This window comes from Crassostrea angulata, chromosome 4 (assembly GCF_025612915.1).
Source record: "Crassostrea angulata isolate pt1a10 chromosome 4, ASM2561291v2, whole genome shotgun sequence".
NCBI classification, from domain to species: Eukaryota; Metazoa; Mollusca; class Bivalvia; order Ostreida; family Ostreidae; genus Magallana; species Magallana angulata.
This window is the reverse complement of record NC_069114.1, coordinates 51,293,020-51,308,464: the sequence shown is the minus strand read 5'-3', so window position 1 is coordinate 51,308,464 and position 15,445 is coordinate 51,293,020. Positions and strand designations below refer to the sequence as shown.

General features: G+C 35.9%; 1 protein-coding gene across 1 annotated transcript in view; it reads left to right on the top strand.

Moving 5' to 3' along the window:
* The window catches only part of LOC128180697 (cohesin subunit SA-2-like), a 38,701-nt gene that overhangs the window by 4,544 nt on the left and 18,712 nt on the right, over positions 1–15,445 (top strand). Inside the window, exons 9-24 of the mRNA XM_052848826.1 lie at positions 5,751–5,874; positions 6,071–6,169; positions 6,783–6,862; positions 7,120–7,342; positions 7,839–7,953; positions 8,950–9,053; positions 9,337–9,426; positions 9,521–9,610; positions 10,540–10,599; positions 10,841–10,984; positions 11,197–11,267; positions 11,450–11,537; positions 12,810–12,983; positions 13,713–13,869; positions 14,286–14,419; positions 14,822–14,992. Coding sequence (XP_052704786.1) covers positions 5,751–5,874; positions 6,071–6,169; positions 6,783–6,862; positions 7,120–7,342; positions 7,839–7,953; positions 8,950–9,053; positions 9,337–9,426; positions 9,521–9,610; positions 10,540–10,599; positions 10,841–10,984; positions 11,197–11,267; positions 11,450–11,537; positions 12,810–12,983; positions 13,713–13,869; positions 14,286–14,419; positions 14,822–14,992 — 1,924 coding nt within the window. The remainder of the gene's footprint in view (positions 1–5,750; positions 5,875–6,070; positions 6,170–6,782; positions 6,863–7,119; positions 7,343–7,838; positions 7,954–8,949; positions 9,054–9,336; positions 9,427–9,520; positions 9,611–10,539; positions 10,600–10,840; positions 10,985–11,196; positions 11,268–11,449; positions 11,538–12,809; positions 12,984–13,712; positions 13,870–14,285; positions 14,420–14,821; positions 14,993–15,445) is intronic.

Below are 15,445 nucleotides of genomic sequence, written 5' to 3'. Positions count from 1 at the left end.
TTTAGTTGAAAAGAACATTTTAGTAAAAAAAAAAATTCAACATGAAAAGTGCAGCTAATATTGCTTTTAGGTAACTCCATACTCATAAAATTCTATGATGAAAGTTGAAAAAAAAACAGAACTTATTTCAACGTAATAGATTTAAGTTCCATCAATTATTAGAAAAAATATACATGTCATCACACTTTTTGAGCTGTCAGATAAAAATGAACAAGAGCATATTTTAGCATCAGGAAAGTGTACTTTTTTTGTTAAAAGTAAAATCTTTGTAGGATCAAACTTGTTTATCTTTTTTTGATTTTATTGTCAACTGTGTTAGGAAACTTAAAACTACAAACACATTTTAAAATTAGTTGTTGGGGTTAGAAAAGTTATAGCATTTAGACATACAACTAAGAGAAAAGTCAGAAAAAGAGTTATTTCCCCTTATCATAGATAAAATGTATAAAAAATTGGAAATTTAGGATAAAATTAAGCTGCAGAAAATTCTTGAACTTTACAGTATTTCTAATTACATCCATGTGATTACATTCACATAATATGAATAAAACCATCTTGCACAAATTTTAAAGAACTCAAAAGTTTTACAATAAAGTATGACATCACAGAACACTGGAAAATGTATTACACAGGTCTGGGCATTGATAAATGAAAATCTTTCTACACAACATACGATTATATGCACTTAAACTTTCTACACATGTTACTGGTATAAGGTTATACTTATAAAATTGAAACCTATAATTTCTTGTAAATTGATTAACTAATTGAAAAAGATTAATAAAACATTATTATGCAAAATTTTTTAAAATTAGGCACCTTGCACAATACACAGCTTAATATTTGCATGACTTGTATATCAAAGTACATACAGTAAAATTTTGTTATAGCAAATTCTTAAGGACCATTGGATTTACTATAGATACCTTATTTTATGCGAGTACTAAATTTTGTGATTAAACCTTTTTGCAAATGTGAGAATTTATAATTGCAAATGCAGAATTTTTATCATAGTTTCATTTTACACAGATATTAATTCCTCATGTTAAATTAGGAATCTACAGTTCTTTGCAAAAACCATAATTATAAACATAACAAATTCATAGTAATAAACATGGCAAAAGTGTTGTATATATGTTGCCCTTCACATGACCACCATTTGTGTTTGTTTAGACATTAAATATAAATACATTTTTAGGAAACCTAAAATAATTGGACTGTGAATTTGAAAATTTTAAAACAAATTCTTTCAAACAATTATGTTGATTAGTATTGCTCACTTTGAACAATTTAATTGAGTTTGTAATAAAAAAAAAAAAACCCCTGTAAATTTCATTATTTTTTAACCTCTACAGGGCTCAAAATCAGTTTGATATATCTGTATATTTTTGGGAGTTTATTTTAATCAACTTTCCTATGCAGTTACTCTGGTAAAGGGGAACTGAAACAGTGTTTGGACCTAAGCACAAATCATCACCGCTGACAAGACTTAGTTCTTGAAAATAACAGTTAACTTCGATGTAATATATGCTGAAGCATTGTTTTTAAGAAAACTTATTTCTTTAAAATATCTTGAAAATAGTCAGATTTCAAATAGTACAAACAATTTAGCTATTTTTTGCAGTCGTATGTATTCCTACGCCAGAGTTCAATATAGTCTCGTTCAACAATCAGGGGTCTCATTAAATCTCTGACAAGCAGAGAGTCATTCTATATTTAGAGGTCGGGACATCAAGCTATCATGTGACCTGGTGTACCCATTGGCAGAGAGTATCTCTTGCTTGACGGAGATTAACAAAGACAGCTGAGCATCTGGTTGAACGAGACTAGAGTTCATTATTGCTTGGATCCATACAATTTATGGAATATTCCAATTACTGATTTATAGTTTGATGGAATCAAATCTATCTTTAGATATTACACAACATGATTCATACGGGGTGTTCTTGAAATTCTTATTAAGTACAGATTATAAACTACTTGCAAAGTAAAACATATTGTTGATTTAAAAATGTAAAAATAATCAATAAAATCAACTCCCGTCAGTACTGTCTTCAGTATGTTGATTAAAACTGAGTTTGTTTTAACCATAAAATTTTACAAGAATTTGTTAAGAATTTTGCCAGAGACTCCACAAAGCTTTGCTATATAAAAGAGATTTTGCTATATTCATGTTTGTACTAAATACTGTAAACCAACTTCTATTCATGACGACTTGATTTCTGATAAACTGGTTTGTGACAACTGATATTTGCGACTAAGCCTATCCAGACCTGTGTTTTTATAAAAACCATATGACAACGACTGGTTTGCAGCAATGAGGTTCTCGCAAACCTTGCGAAAATGTCTCGCACGTGAATAAAAGTTTATTATTTACAGTATATGTACAACAATCATAGGAACTGTAACAACATTACTTATTCCAATGTTTCAAGATTTGCTGAAAGAATATTTAAAAATAAATAATGCAGTCCAGTTGTAAGGGCTACCTACTCCTTGTGAAACAATGTGAGTGAAACATAAATAAGGAATAAGGAATCATTCTTTGAGTATTATGAGGTGATAATTTTGTTCGGGGCGTGATCAAATCCAATAAAGCCCGAAGGGCTTTATGATAGATTTGATCACGCCCCGACCGAAATTATCACCTCATAATACTCAAAGAATGATTCCTTATTACTTATATTTATATAATTTTAGGCTATCGTACGATTAAATCTTTAAATATAAATAAGCAAACCCCGCCGGCGCCTCAATTTGGCGTAATTTGTATTAAGGGTTATATAGTACAAAATCGATACGTAGTGTTATCACAGACAAAGACACTGGAAAATGTAAATATAGTAAAATAAATACACTTCACTCGGGCATCAAGAGAATGTAAAATATGGAAGGTGAGGTAACTGAACAGTAGGGACTATTTTGCAATATGAAGCATAGAAACTTGAAACTATTAACAAATGCCAACTGATGAAGTGCTCTTGTACTGGTACACTTTGACAATCCCTTCAGTATTCCCCACCCACAGTGTAGACTTGTTCAGGGACAGTGAGGAGGGTTCATCTATGTCTCTCTGGGTCAGCAGGAACCGAAGGAACCCCCCATCTGGACACAGGAGATGAACACAGTGGTTGGACTGGTCAGAGACCAGGATGTTATAGAGGGAGTCACACACCACATCCTGGGCGATAAAGTTCTCCGCCAGCCTCTGTCCATGGTAGACAGACTTCAGACATCCAGAAGATGACAGAATCACTAATTCAGTGCTGGATTCACTTGTTGCATTCACTACACAGATATCAGTGTTGCCATTCTGAGTGACTATTAGAGGCCCGACAAACAGCCTGGTTTTACCATCCTTCTGATATTCAAACTCACGAACTGTTTCCCCTGCCAGTGTCAGCTGTCTCAGCAAACATCGACTTTCTGGTGTTAAATCAAAGGCAGTCTCTGATTGGTCATCTTTGAGTGTTACCAAAAGTCCCTGATCATCCAGGACCTGACAGATTGCTATAGGTACTAGAGGCTTGGTACTGACTATGGTTGTCACAGTTCCTTTGGGGTTCAGGCACCCAATGGACTTGTTATTGTTGTCTGTGAAGTATATTACTTTGTTTTCATTCACACAGAAATAAAATGGATTTAATCTATACCGTTGGGTTGTTTTGCCTTGACAACTGACTTGTTCTATGATCTCTGATTCAGTTCCTTGTATGTAACATTCTTCGTCGTTGCAGGCCTTTAAAACCAAAATTCCTTCCTCATATTGAAATGAATGTGTTTCGATAACATTCACATCAATAGTCTGTCCTATCATACTCTTTAATACATTTTCATCGATTTTTCCCTCCTTGAATATGACAGAGAGTTCACAATTCTCTGCATGGTTGCTCTGTTCAGACAACAGCCGTGTCAGCTGTCTATAGCTGTCAATCAGCATGTGGTCGGACATGACACTGTTGTTATTCTCCAAACTCCCCACCATCTCTAAAACACGTTTCATTTTGTCCTCTGACTTAGATTTTTTGCTCTCCGCTTTCCCATTTTTCCTTTGTAGGTCATCTCTCAGAACTTGTCGGTAGCTGTTCTTTATTTCATTGATCCTGGCTATGATTTCATCACAATGTTTATCTATTTTTTGTATCTCAGTGTCACACTGGCTTTCATTTTCTGTCTTCTGTTTCTCTGACTGTTCAATCTTTCTGTGCATTGCAGGCAGTTCTTCCTCTCTTACTCTCTGTAGGTAGGCAGAGAGTTGTCTTCTCCTTTTGTTGGCTGTTGCTGATTCTGTGCTCCAGTTGTGATCCCTGTGGTCTGTTTTAGCACAAGTAGAGCATATGAAGCAATCACAGTCCTCGCATGTCAAGTCTACAGGTGAATTGTGACTGTTACACACCTGGACAACCTCTTGGGGAGAGCCCAGTGGATAGGGAGGTGTAAAGGCTGCCATTTACACAAAGCTTTAGGGTCTTTACCAATATATTTTATAGAACAGTAAAAATCATGCAATAAATCCCACTGGTCTGATGAAATCAAATTTGGCACATCAGTAGCATAGACCTACTTGATCAGCATATCCAAAGATACGACCCTTTCCATAATCTCTATTCTGGAAAATCCAGTTTCGGTTTGGGTAAATTGGTAAACTCCTCTTTACACACTTTATGCCATTTAAGCTTAAAGTTCTCGCTTATCTCTACCTGATATTTTTCAGACCTTTTCATCCATACTCAAAAATTGATCGAATTAGGCCAATAAATAATCTGAGATTTAAAAAAAAGTGCCATTTTTAGATCAAAACTACTTGCATAGTCAATGAGCACAAGGTACAAAAAGGGGTATGTAGCTTAGTGTAGGAGATTTGAAATAAAAAAATGTTTGGTATGAGGGCATGCACGTGACATTTAAATACCTGTAAATGGAACACTCCTATGTTGTCAGTTGTCAATAGACAGCTGTTTGTTATTTAGATGTATTAGTCTTTTTTAGGTGGATTTTAAAGCTCTAATATTTCTCACATTGTGTGACATCTTGCTTTCAAATTATGCTATTATTATCTTCAACAAAGAGGCCAGATCTTCTGACTTTCATACTGATTAACTTTAAACATACAAACAAGATTGTACCACGAATAAAAGTCTTAATACAGTTACAAATTCCTTTGTGCTTTTGACACTTCAAGATACTTTATACAGGGAAATACTGTCCCCATTTTATTTTCGCCCCCTTTGCCCTCGTCAGCCAATGAATTCAAGACTGAGCAAATTCTAATATCTCAAGAAATCTCTCTTAAACTCAACTTTGTTTGGGCGAATTCAAGATGGGATGAAACTTCTTATTTAAAATTGCACATGATTTACAAAGTTTCACTCATTTATTCAGTCCCCCCATTAATTTCCATATCAAAAAGAACAAAATAATTTTATAAATCTGTAATGACAGGTATCTATTTACTTTCAATGTGAATATTGAATAATTGTAAAATGAATTCAAATGGATTTAAAAATCAAAACAGAAAATTTTTAATTTTCAAGTCGAAAACAGTTGATTATGTGAACTGTTAGTACATGTACTTTAAACATGGATAATTTTTTAGAGGGAAATTTTTGGTCATTGATTGTTGGGGGGAGGGGTGGGGGATATTCTTACCAATAAGAAATTCTTAAGCTATATTATAAATACATTCTTCGGTCACGCTAAAATTTGAAGAGGATGAAAGACTGTGATGTGATTTTAACTTGTGATTTCAGGGATTCCCAGCCGGAGATCCGCTCCATATGTATGGCAGAGATCGGTACCTGGATGAAGAAGTACCCCAACATGTTTCTGGACGACGGCTACCTCAAGTACGTGGGGTGGACCCTCTATGACAAGGTAGGTGTCTCTCCACTGTTTTTACACAACAAAAAATTGTGAGCTCTGTATCTCGCTTTTAACTCTACGACTGACTCTCCAATTTTGGTTGATCATTAGAAATGTATTACTAAAGCATTGTAAACAATGAAATAATGAAAATAAAATTTGACCAAAGTCGTGACCCCTATAACTTGTAACTATTTGTCTTTTACAGAGTGGAGAAGTACGCTTGTGCTGCCTCAAAAGTCTGCAGCCATTGTACGACACAGAGGAACTCGCCACAAAGCTGGAGCTGTTTACCAACAGATTCAAGGTATGTAATGAAATAGTAACAAAATGTAACAGGTTCCAGGTATGTAATATAACAGGTATTTAACAGATTCCTACTATCTAATGTAACAGGTTCTGGATATGTTTTGTAACAGATTCAAGGTATCTAATCAAGCATTGATTCATTACACAAGTCACAACCATCAGTTTTGATTTTCGCTGTGATGTTGCACTTTAACAGAATTACTATTGTGACATCAGAATAAAACATATTGACTTTTAAGCACACTGTCTGTATAATCATGTTTGAATGTGTTTTTGAAACACTCTATATACAAAAAAATGTATGGAATGTAAATATATTGTAAGATTACAGATTCAGAGAACCTAGTGTAACAGGTTCAAAGTATGAAATGTAGCAGTAATGTAACGGGTCCATGGTACCAAATGTAACAGTGATGAAACAGGTCCATGGTACCAAATGTAACAGTAATGTAACAGGTCCCTGGTACCAAATGCAACAGTAATGTAACAGATTTGAGGTACCATGTATAAATGGAATGTAACAAGGTGCTCAATGTTGTATAAGTGTAACAGTCACATGGACTCCGACCAGTAAAGTCTGATGTTAAAAATGGCATATTGTGTATTTGTAGGATAGGATTGTGGAGATGACTCTGGACAAGGAGCATGAAGTGGCTGTGCAGGCAATCAAATTGGTCATCAGTATACTACAGTCAGTATTATGCAACGGTCTTACTTATTAAAAAAATATAATCTTTTAAAGTTTTAGTTCAATGATGAAACTGTGCTGAATAACTGGAATAAAATAAGTTTGAAAATGCAATAAAAAAAGAAATTTTTGTGAGACATCCTTTTAAATGTCCACCAGAATGTCATAGGTTATCCTTAATTATCAGAGATTGACACAAATCCTTCAACAGTTGGACTTCAGTTGATCATGTCAACATCTCATTCACGTGTTTGTTTTAGGTTCAATGAGCAGATTCTGGCAGACAAGGACTGTGAGAATGTCTACGAATTGGTATACTCCTCTCACAGACACGTGGCTCAGGCTGCTGGCGAGTTCCTCAACGCCAAGCTGTTCAGGCGTGACGAGAACAGCACCAACAAACTCAAAATCCACCGCGGCAAGAAACAGAGTTTGAACACACCCTTGTTACGAGATCTCGTCCAGTTCTTTATTGAGAGCGAGGTAGGTAGAATCTGAACACACCCTTGTTACGAGATCTCGTCCAGTTCTTTATTGAGAGCGAGGTAGGTAGGTAGAGTCTGAACACACCCTTGTTACGAGATCTCGTCCAGTTCTTTATTGAGAGCGAGGTAGGTAGCTGAGTCTGAACACACCCTTGTTACGAGATCTCGTCCAGTTCTTTATTGAGAGTGAGGTAGGTAGCTTCTGATTTTTAGTAAAAATTGTCTTTAAAGATAAATATTTCTGTTTTGGGCCTTATTTATAAATGACCTTGTGTAAAACTGTAGCCAAGGTAAAGATTCATCCATATTATCAAGGTGCTGTGAAACAATTGTGATGTTGCAATATTTTTATTAATTTCCTGTCTCAACAGATATCTATTTAACATTACACATTTAACAAACGATAAATATTATGGTAATCAAATGGTGATGAAACTTTTTGGTATTTTACACTTACACAGTTTAACAACATAATAACTGTTGATGTTTGATAGTTACACGAGCATGGTGCGTACTTGGTGGACAGTTTGTGGGAGATCAATGACATGATGAAGGACTGGGAGTGTATGACCGACCTACTTCTGGAGGAACCTGCCAAGGGAGAGGAGTGTAAGTCAATGTAACAGCTGGGGGTGTTTGTAGGTAGTATGAGTCAGCAACTCTACAGCCTAAAGGGGGCAGGGCAGATGTACAAGTCAGCAGTCAAGGATTGCATATTTGAAAAGTTTAGAGTTGATAGTATATGATTAATTCAGATGGTTTAGTACAAGTCATACTTAATTTTCAGAGGTGAAGAAGTTTGTATACTTGAACAAAAAATGCTTTTTTTGATGATTCATTCGGGTTATGAAGGTAGCGATCATTGCAGAAAAAATTTCCATAACCTGCTAACGCGGGTTATGTATTTTTTCTGCAATGATCGCTACCTTCATAACCCGAATGAATCATCAAACAAAACATTTTATTGTTCATATTAACATCTATCTTTTAGCTAATTGATAAATTGATTATAAAAAGTAAGTAAAATTCACTAAATTACTGTTAACTAAGTAAGTACGTTAGATAAAAGAAACACCCAAATCGTCTCCTGTGAGACTCGGAGTCTGACATCGTCATGATTATTTCGTGCAGTCCGTGATTTTACCTAGGTCGCTGTAGGTTTGGACCAATCAATAAACAGGGCGTGTTGATATCTGTCCTGTCAGTTTCAGCCGCTGTGGATTTCAACCAATCGATAAACGGGATGTGTAGATTTCAGTCTGGCTGTTTCTATAGAGTTATAAATTAACTATAAGTTTCCCACAAGAAATAGAGGGAATAATACTTGGTAGATGTAAATATACATCTATAAGTATTTGTAACGAGAAAAGGCTGTTATGAGGATTAATATATATAGGAAATAGGTTTAAATGTATGCTTCCTGTCCCCAACACAGGACACAGAGTATATATGTAAAAGGAATATTAAGAAAGCAGCAGGGATGGGGATGCTGAATTATTTAGGAAGGTAGATTGTGTTACTTTGAATAAAAAATTTATTTCCATTACATGTACCTCATGTCATAGAATTGTATGTACACGCATTAATCATACATTTTTTAACTAGATATGGACGACAAACAAGAGACCAGTCTGATAGAAATCATGGTGTGTTGTGTTCGTCAGGCCGCGACTGGGGAATCCCCTGTAGGAAGGGGCACCAGCAAAAAGGTCAGGCCTGGTACCATTTTATATGTAGATTAATAATAGAAGTGGTCTGTGACTTTCATTGTCACTATACATGTATGTCAATTTGAAGAAAAATTTAATTTCAAATTATTAAGTAGGACAGTTTACTGGAAATTTTTTATATTGAATGATATTTGATATTTACTTGCATGCTGTAGCCTTTATGTTACAATTTTCTTTTGTCTGTCATTTGATTTCATTTTGACGGTATGCCAACATGGTGATGTCAATAAACCATTGAATTGAATTGAATCATGTTTTTCAGCTGACATCCAAAGAAAACAAACAGGTGCTTGAGGACAAGACCAGGCTGACCGAGCACTTCATAGCAACCCTACCACAGCTCCTTCTGAAGGTCAGGGGATACAGTGTTTCTCTCTCTGCCACTGCATATTTCTGAGAGAGAAATTTGACTTTGTTATTCACTCTTTCTATCTTTGTGTTTACAGTACCTGATGGATGGAGAGAAGGTGGCGAACCTGCTTCAGATCCCTCAGTACTTTGATCTTGATATCTACACCACCAGCCGACAGGAGAAGGTGAGAGACTGACAAACAAGTCTGATTAGTCCTAAGGGAAAAAAAGAAAGTTTTGAAGTGAATCAAGACGTCATATACTGCCCCATTAAAAAATTACTGTTAAAATTTTGATAACCGTGACTAATGGTTGTCTGATTCAACTTGAATAATTTTTAACCGGGTTTTCCAACGGAAATATCCGGTTATTAAAATGGTGAAAATGGCGGGCGGGTGGGCGGGCGGGCGGCTGCCAAAAGGGTACCTTCATTGTACGGATAACTCCTCCTACAGTTTTCAAGATAGGAAGTTGTTCTTTTGCTGATCAATTGTACATATATCGGAGGTGTGCATATTGCTAGGATTTTTATTTCCGATAATTTATGAAAAAAATACCAGCTTTTGAACTGATTTATTTTTTGGCAAAATATTGCATATAGGGTACCCTCATTGTACGGATAACTCCTCCTACAGTTCTCAAGATAGGAAGTTGTTCTTTTGCAGATTAATTGTACATATATCAAAGGTGTGCATATTGCTAGGATTTTGATTTCCGATAATTTATGAAAAAAATACCAGCTTTTGAACTGAGTCATTTTTTGGCAAAATATTGCATATAGGGTACCCTCATTGTACGGATAACTCCTCCTACAGTTCTCAAGATAAGAAGTTGTTCTTTTGCAGATTAAATGTACATATATCAAAGGTGTGCATATTGCTAGGATTTTGATTTCTGATTATTTATGAAAAAATACCAGCTTTTGAACTTAGTCATTTTTTAGCGAAATATTGCATATAGGGTACTCCATTTCACTGGATACGGGTTGACATGGATTATGGATACAGTTCACAAAAAGGAAAACCCGGTTTGCTGTCACATTGACAGCTTTTCATCTTAGGTGTTGTAATGTTATATTTACTCTGTCTTTATTGACTATTTGTCTTCTGTCTAGAACTTGGAGCTGTTGTTGAGGTACTTACACGAGATCATGGAGAAACACACAGACTCTGAGGTTTGTCAAAAAAGCCATCTGACACATCAAAGATGTTAACTGCGAAAACAGTCTGTTGCATTATTGTTTTGATGTTTTAGTTATGCAAACTTTGACTCATTAATGTTAATGATAAAAACCAACAAGGAATGTGAAACATCCTCATTTACACTTGCTAAAACCGAAATTGTTATGTAGACTTTCAAATGAATTAATGTAGTGAAAGCATGGTTAAGTGTTATGAATACCTGTTTTATTATAGGTTTTGGAGGCGGCTTCTAAGTGCTACGAATCTCTATGTTCCGAGGAATTTGCCATCGCTGGAAAGTGTGATGTGGCAAGGAAGACTTTGATTGACAGCCTCATTGCCAAGTTTAAGGAATCCATGCACGATTTCTTTGCAGAGGTTGTTTAATGTTTCTTACTTTCTTTCTTATTCTGTTTTGTTGTTGACAGTACACAATTATTTTGCAGAATCTCTTTCTATGTGTAAGACTAAAATCAATGGATTTTAGTAATGGAAAACTCTTTTACACTCTGATTGATTTACTTTGATATTTTTCTTGGGGGAAAAGAGAGATGATATGAATTTGATTACAATCTGCCTTTGTCCTGTAGGGTGAGGAACCAGATGATGATGAGATCTTTGCCCTGCTGGCCTGTCTCAAACGTATTGAGGCTCTGTACAGGTAAGTGCAGGTTATTCTAAGTTGTAAACTGTATGCTTGATGATTTACTAATTACGAACTTGCAGAGATCAAAAGAATTTGTTTGTCAATAAATATGTATTAAAAAACCTTTAAAACTGCTGTCGTTAATTACAGGTGTTGCATACATTAACACTAAAGAATAATGTTCTGGTTATTTTCAGTTGTCATGATTTAAATAGCTGGGACATCTGGGATGATATATTTCACATCATAAAGTCGGGGAATGACAGCCAGGGAATACCTGAAGAGGTAGCTATTTATAGATTAAGTTATTTAGGTGCTCATTAAAGAAATAGCATGTAATAGAACCATGTTGAAGCACTGGCTTAATGTAAAGAAATTTTTATTTGTGACAAAATATTTCAGAATTATCTGGTGTTTGCATTGGTATTTTTTGTGAACAGTTTAAATACTGGTAAAAGATAACAAATACTGGTATTCACAACATTCTTATGAACTGTGTGAAATTTTCTCTAAAATCGAGTTAGTTAACAGTATATTCCTCTGCAAATTTGTTCTCTTGTTTACAGATAGTGTGTAAGGCCCAGGCTTGCGGTAGTAATTGTACTCACTATCTTTGGTGTGTTTACAGATAGTGTGTAAGGCCCTGGCCTGTGGTAGTAATTGTATTAACTATCTTTGATGTGTTTACAGACTGTGTGTAAGGCCCTGGTCTGTGGTAGTAATTGTACTCACTATCTTTGATGTGTTTACAGATTGTGTGTAAGGCCCTGGTCTGTGGTAGTAATTGTACTCACTATCTTTGGTGTGTTACAGATTGTGTGTAAGGCCCTGGTCTGTGGTAGTAATTGTACTCACTATCTTTGATGTGTTTACAGATTGTGTGTAAGGCCCAGGCTTGCGGTAGTAATTGTACTCACTATCTTTGATGTGTTTACAGATTGTGTGTAAGGCCCAGGCTTGCGGTAGTAATTGTACTCACTATCTTTGATGTGTTTACAGATTGTGTGTAAGGCCCAGGCTTGCGGTAGTAATTGTACTCACTATCTTTGATGTGTTTACAGATTGTGTGTAAGGCCCTGGTCTGTGGTAGTAATTGTACTCACTATCTTTGATGTGTTTACAGATTGTGTGTAAGGCCCTGGTCTGTGATAGTAATTGTACTCACTATCTTTGATGTGTTTACAGATTGTGTGTAAGGCCCTGGCCTGTGATAGTAATTGTACTCACTATCTTTGATGTGTTTACAGATTGTGTGTAAGGCCCTGGTCTGTGGTAGTAATTGTACTCACTATCTTTGATGTGTTTACAGATTGTGTGTAAGGCCCTGGTCTGTGATAGTAATTGTATTCACTATCTTTGATGTGTTTACAGATTGTGTGTAAGGCCCTGGCCGGTGGTAGTAATTGTACTCACTATCTTTGATGTGTTTACAGATTGTGTGTAAGGCCCTGGTCTGTGGTAGTAATTGTACTCACTATCTTCGATGTGTTTACAGATTGTGTGTAAGGCCCTGGTCTGTGATAGTAATTGTACTCACTATCTTTGATGTGTTTACAGATAGTGTGTAAGGCCCTGGCCTGTGGTAGCCAGGCCCTGCTGTGGTATCTGAACAAGCTGGATGAGGCGAACCCTAACAAGAACGAGATGAAGTCTCTGAGGAAACGTCTGAACGACATGATGAAGTACTGCCATGATCTGTTGTTCCACCAGCAGGACAAAGTTGGAGAGGAGGTAAGTGAAGGGTCATAGTACCATTCTTACAGCAGCTTGGACCTTCAGTTGTGCCCAACAGCAATGTGACCTTTTTTAGTTGTGTCCAACAGCAATGTGACCTTGTTTAGTTGTGTCCAACAGCAATGTGACCTTGTTTAGTTGTGTCCAACAGCAATATGATGCCTGCCTGTCTATTTCATTGTTGGCCACTCGGCCATGACACTTTGAAATCAACAAGATATGTCTGGCTTTTGAGTTAAGACTACACAGTATATGCATATTTCACTCAAAAAAGAGTCATTTTTAACTTGTTTTGATGCAAGAAATAGATAATTATGTCGTATTAAAAGTCCAAGGTCTTGTTGAAATGGTTCTAAGCACTCTTATTCCTTAATACACAAATGTTAACCATCTAACATAAAACATACTCTGGAATCTGGTTCAATTTTTGTGGCTTTCTTTGGTCACCCTCTCTTACAAATTGATATCCTTGATAAATTATGAAATTTATCCATTTATCATACAAGTTAATTTAGACCAGTAAGCAATGAATTAACATTCCATGAAAATTAATTATTTCACTGTGGTCAAATTAATGTCAAACCGATTTGTATTTATTTACTTCTAAGAAATAGCTATGTTATATCTTTACATTAGGGGATAAAACTAAACAGATATAGTAACATCTGAGTGTGTCTGTTAGGTATGAGACAGTCAGTGTGGTATCACTCTGTGTTTGTGTTGTAGGCCTACATTACAATTTGTGACCTACTGGTCATGTTCAGCCGCCACCTGGGGGAGATTAATGAGGTCATGCGGCCGCTGGTGTACGAGCCGGACAAGAACCTCCAGCAACAGCTCAGTAACTTCCTGACGGAGAAAGTCTTCATCGAGGACGACGACGGTCAGTAGGCCGGGCTGAATAGCTCAATGATAAATCCTACAAATGTATACAGTCAACCAGAATTAGCGTAGTTTATATGATAATTATTGTACTGAAGAATTACTTGTTCTATTTCATAAACTCAGGGTTGTCTCTAAGACCCGGGAGGTGACGTAATTATCCGGCTATTTTTTCATTTCAAACACAATCAAGCTATGAGCTAGACCTCCAGACCCCCTTTTACTTTTTTTTTTCTCCCTTCTACATTAATTTTTTGAGACAACCCTGTAAACTTGATTTTATTTCCGCCACTATTCTGTTCATGTTAGTTTTGATAAATGTTCTTATCTATTGGAGATATTTGGACATTTATTGGGGAAAGGGAACTGAGAGGAATTTCCTTACCACAAGCATAATGAGTTTTGTCTGTTTTACAGATGACATTGATGAAAATGTGAAGATTGAGGAACTCCACAAGCGTCGTAACTTTCTGGCTTCATTCTGTAAACTGGTCATCTACAACATCGTCCAGATCCGAATGGCAGCCGACATGTTCAAACACTACATGAAGGTAGGTCGTACTATACAGGTACACAGAAAGTAGGTAACACTACACAGGTACATTGAGCTATTTAAACATTCAGAGAGGTAAGTCTTATTACACAGGTAAACAGGTATACATGTAGGGATTTATCTATTTGGAAATATATCTGCTTATTTTTTTTCCTTTTACATATTTTTTTATTGATCAAGATTTTAGATTGTTTTATCATGTTTATAGTTAGTATTTCTTAAGTTAAACCTATGAACCTTTCCTTTAAATGTTTTTGAAAAATGATATCTTTAGCATTCAGTTTATTTATGAATTAAAATTGCTCTTCCATTCATTTATAACACTAAGAATTGACCTTGAATTTCTTTATTTTACATTGTAAATGTTTTAATTACTGTCTAATCACTTTCTTTTTTGCAGTTTTACAATGACTATGGAGATATCATCAAAGCGACTTTGGGTAAAGCTCGCGAGATCAACAAGGTGTCCACGGCCAAAACACTGGCACTGAGTCTGACCCAGCTGTACAAGGAGCTACAGATGGAGATGGGGGCGGTGGACCGGTCGTCAGAGGCCTTCCAGTCACTCAAGGTCAGTGTATCTAATATCTATCTAGTACTAGTAGTAATACTATACAGATGGGGGTACTCATACCTTTACTATATAGTGCTTATATAAAGTGATCAATGTTTCTCAAGGCCTGTATTATATCTCAACAGTAGTGTCATTTCACCAACCAAGGTGGTTATTTCTGGTACCTTTTAGAATGATAATATGTAACTTAATTGTTTACTGTATTACATGTACTTTACTGTGCATATGTGGTGAATTTCTAAAGAGTACTGTACACAATATACATGTACCGTATTTTCCCGACGACTCGTCGATGTGGACGACTCGTCAAATTGCTCATTTTTAGCCAAAATTTTAACAAAATCCTACGATACGTTGTTTCAGACCATACGTCGATCTTATCACTGCAAAATGGCGTATAAAACTCCAGTAACATTATCAGTGTATGATGCCACGATGTCCCCGATATTG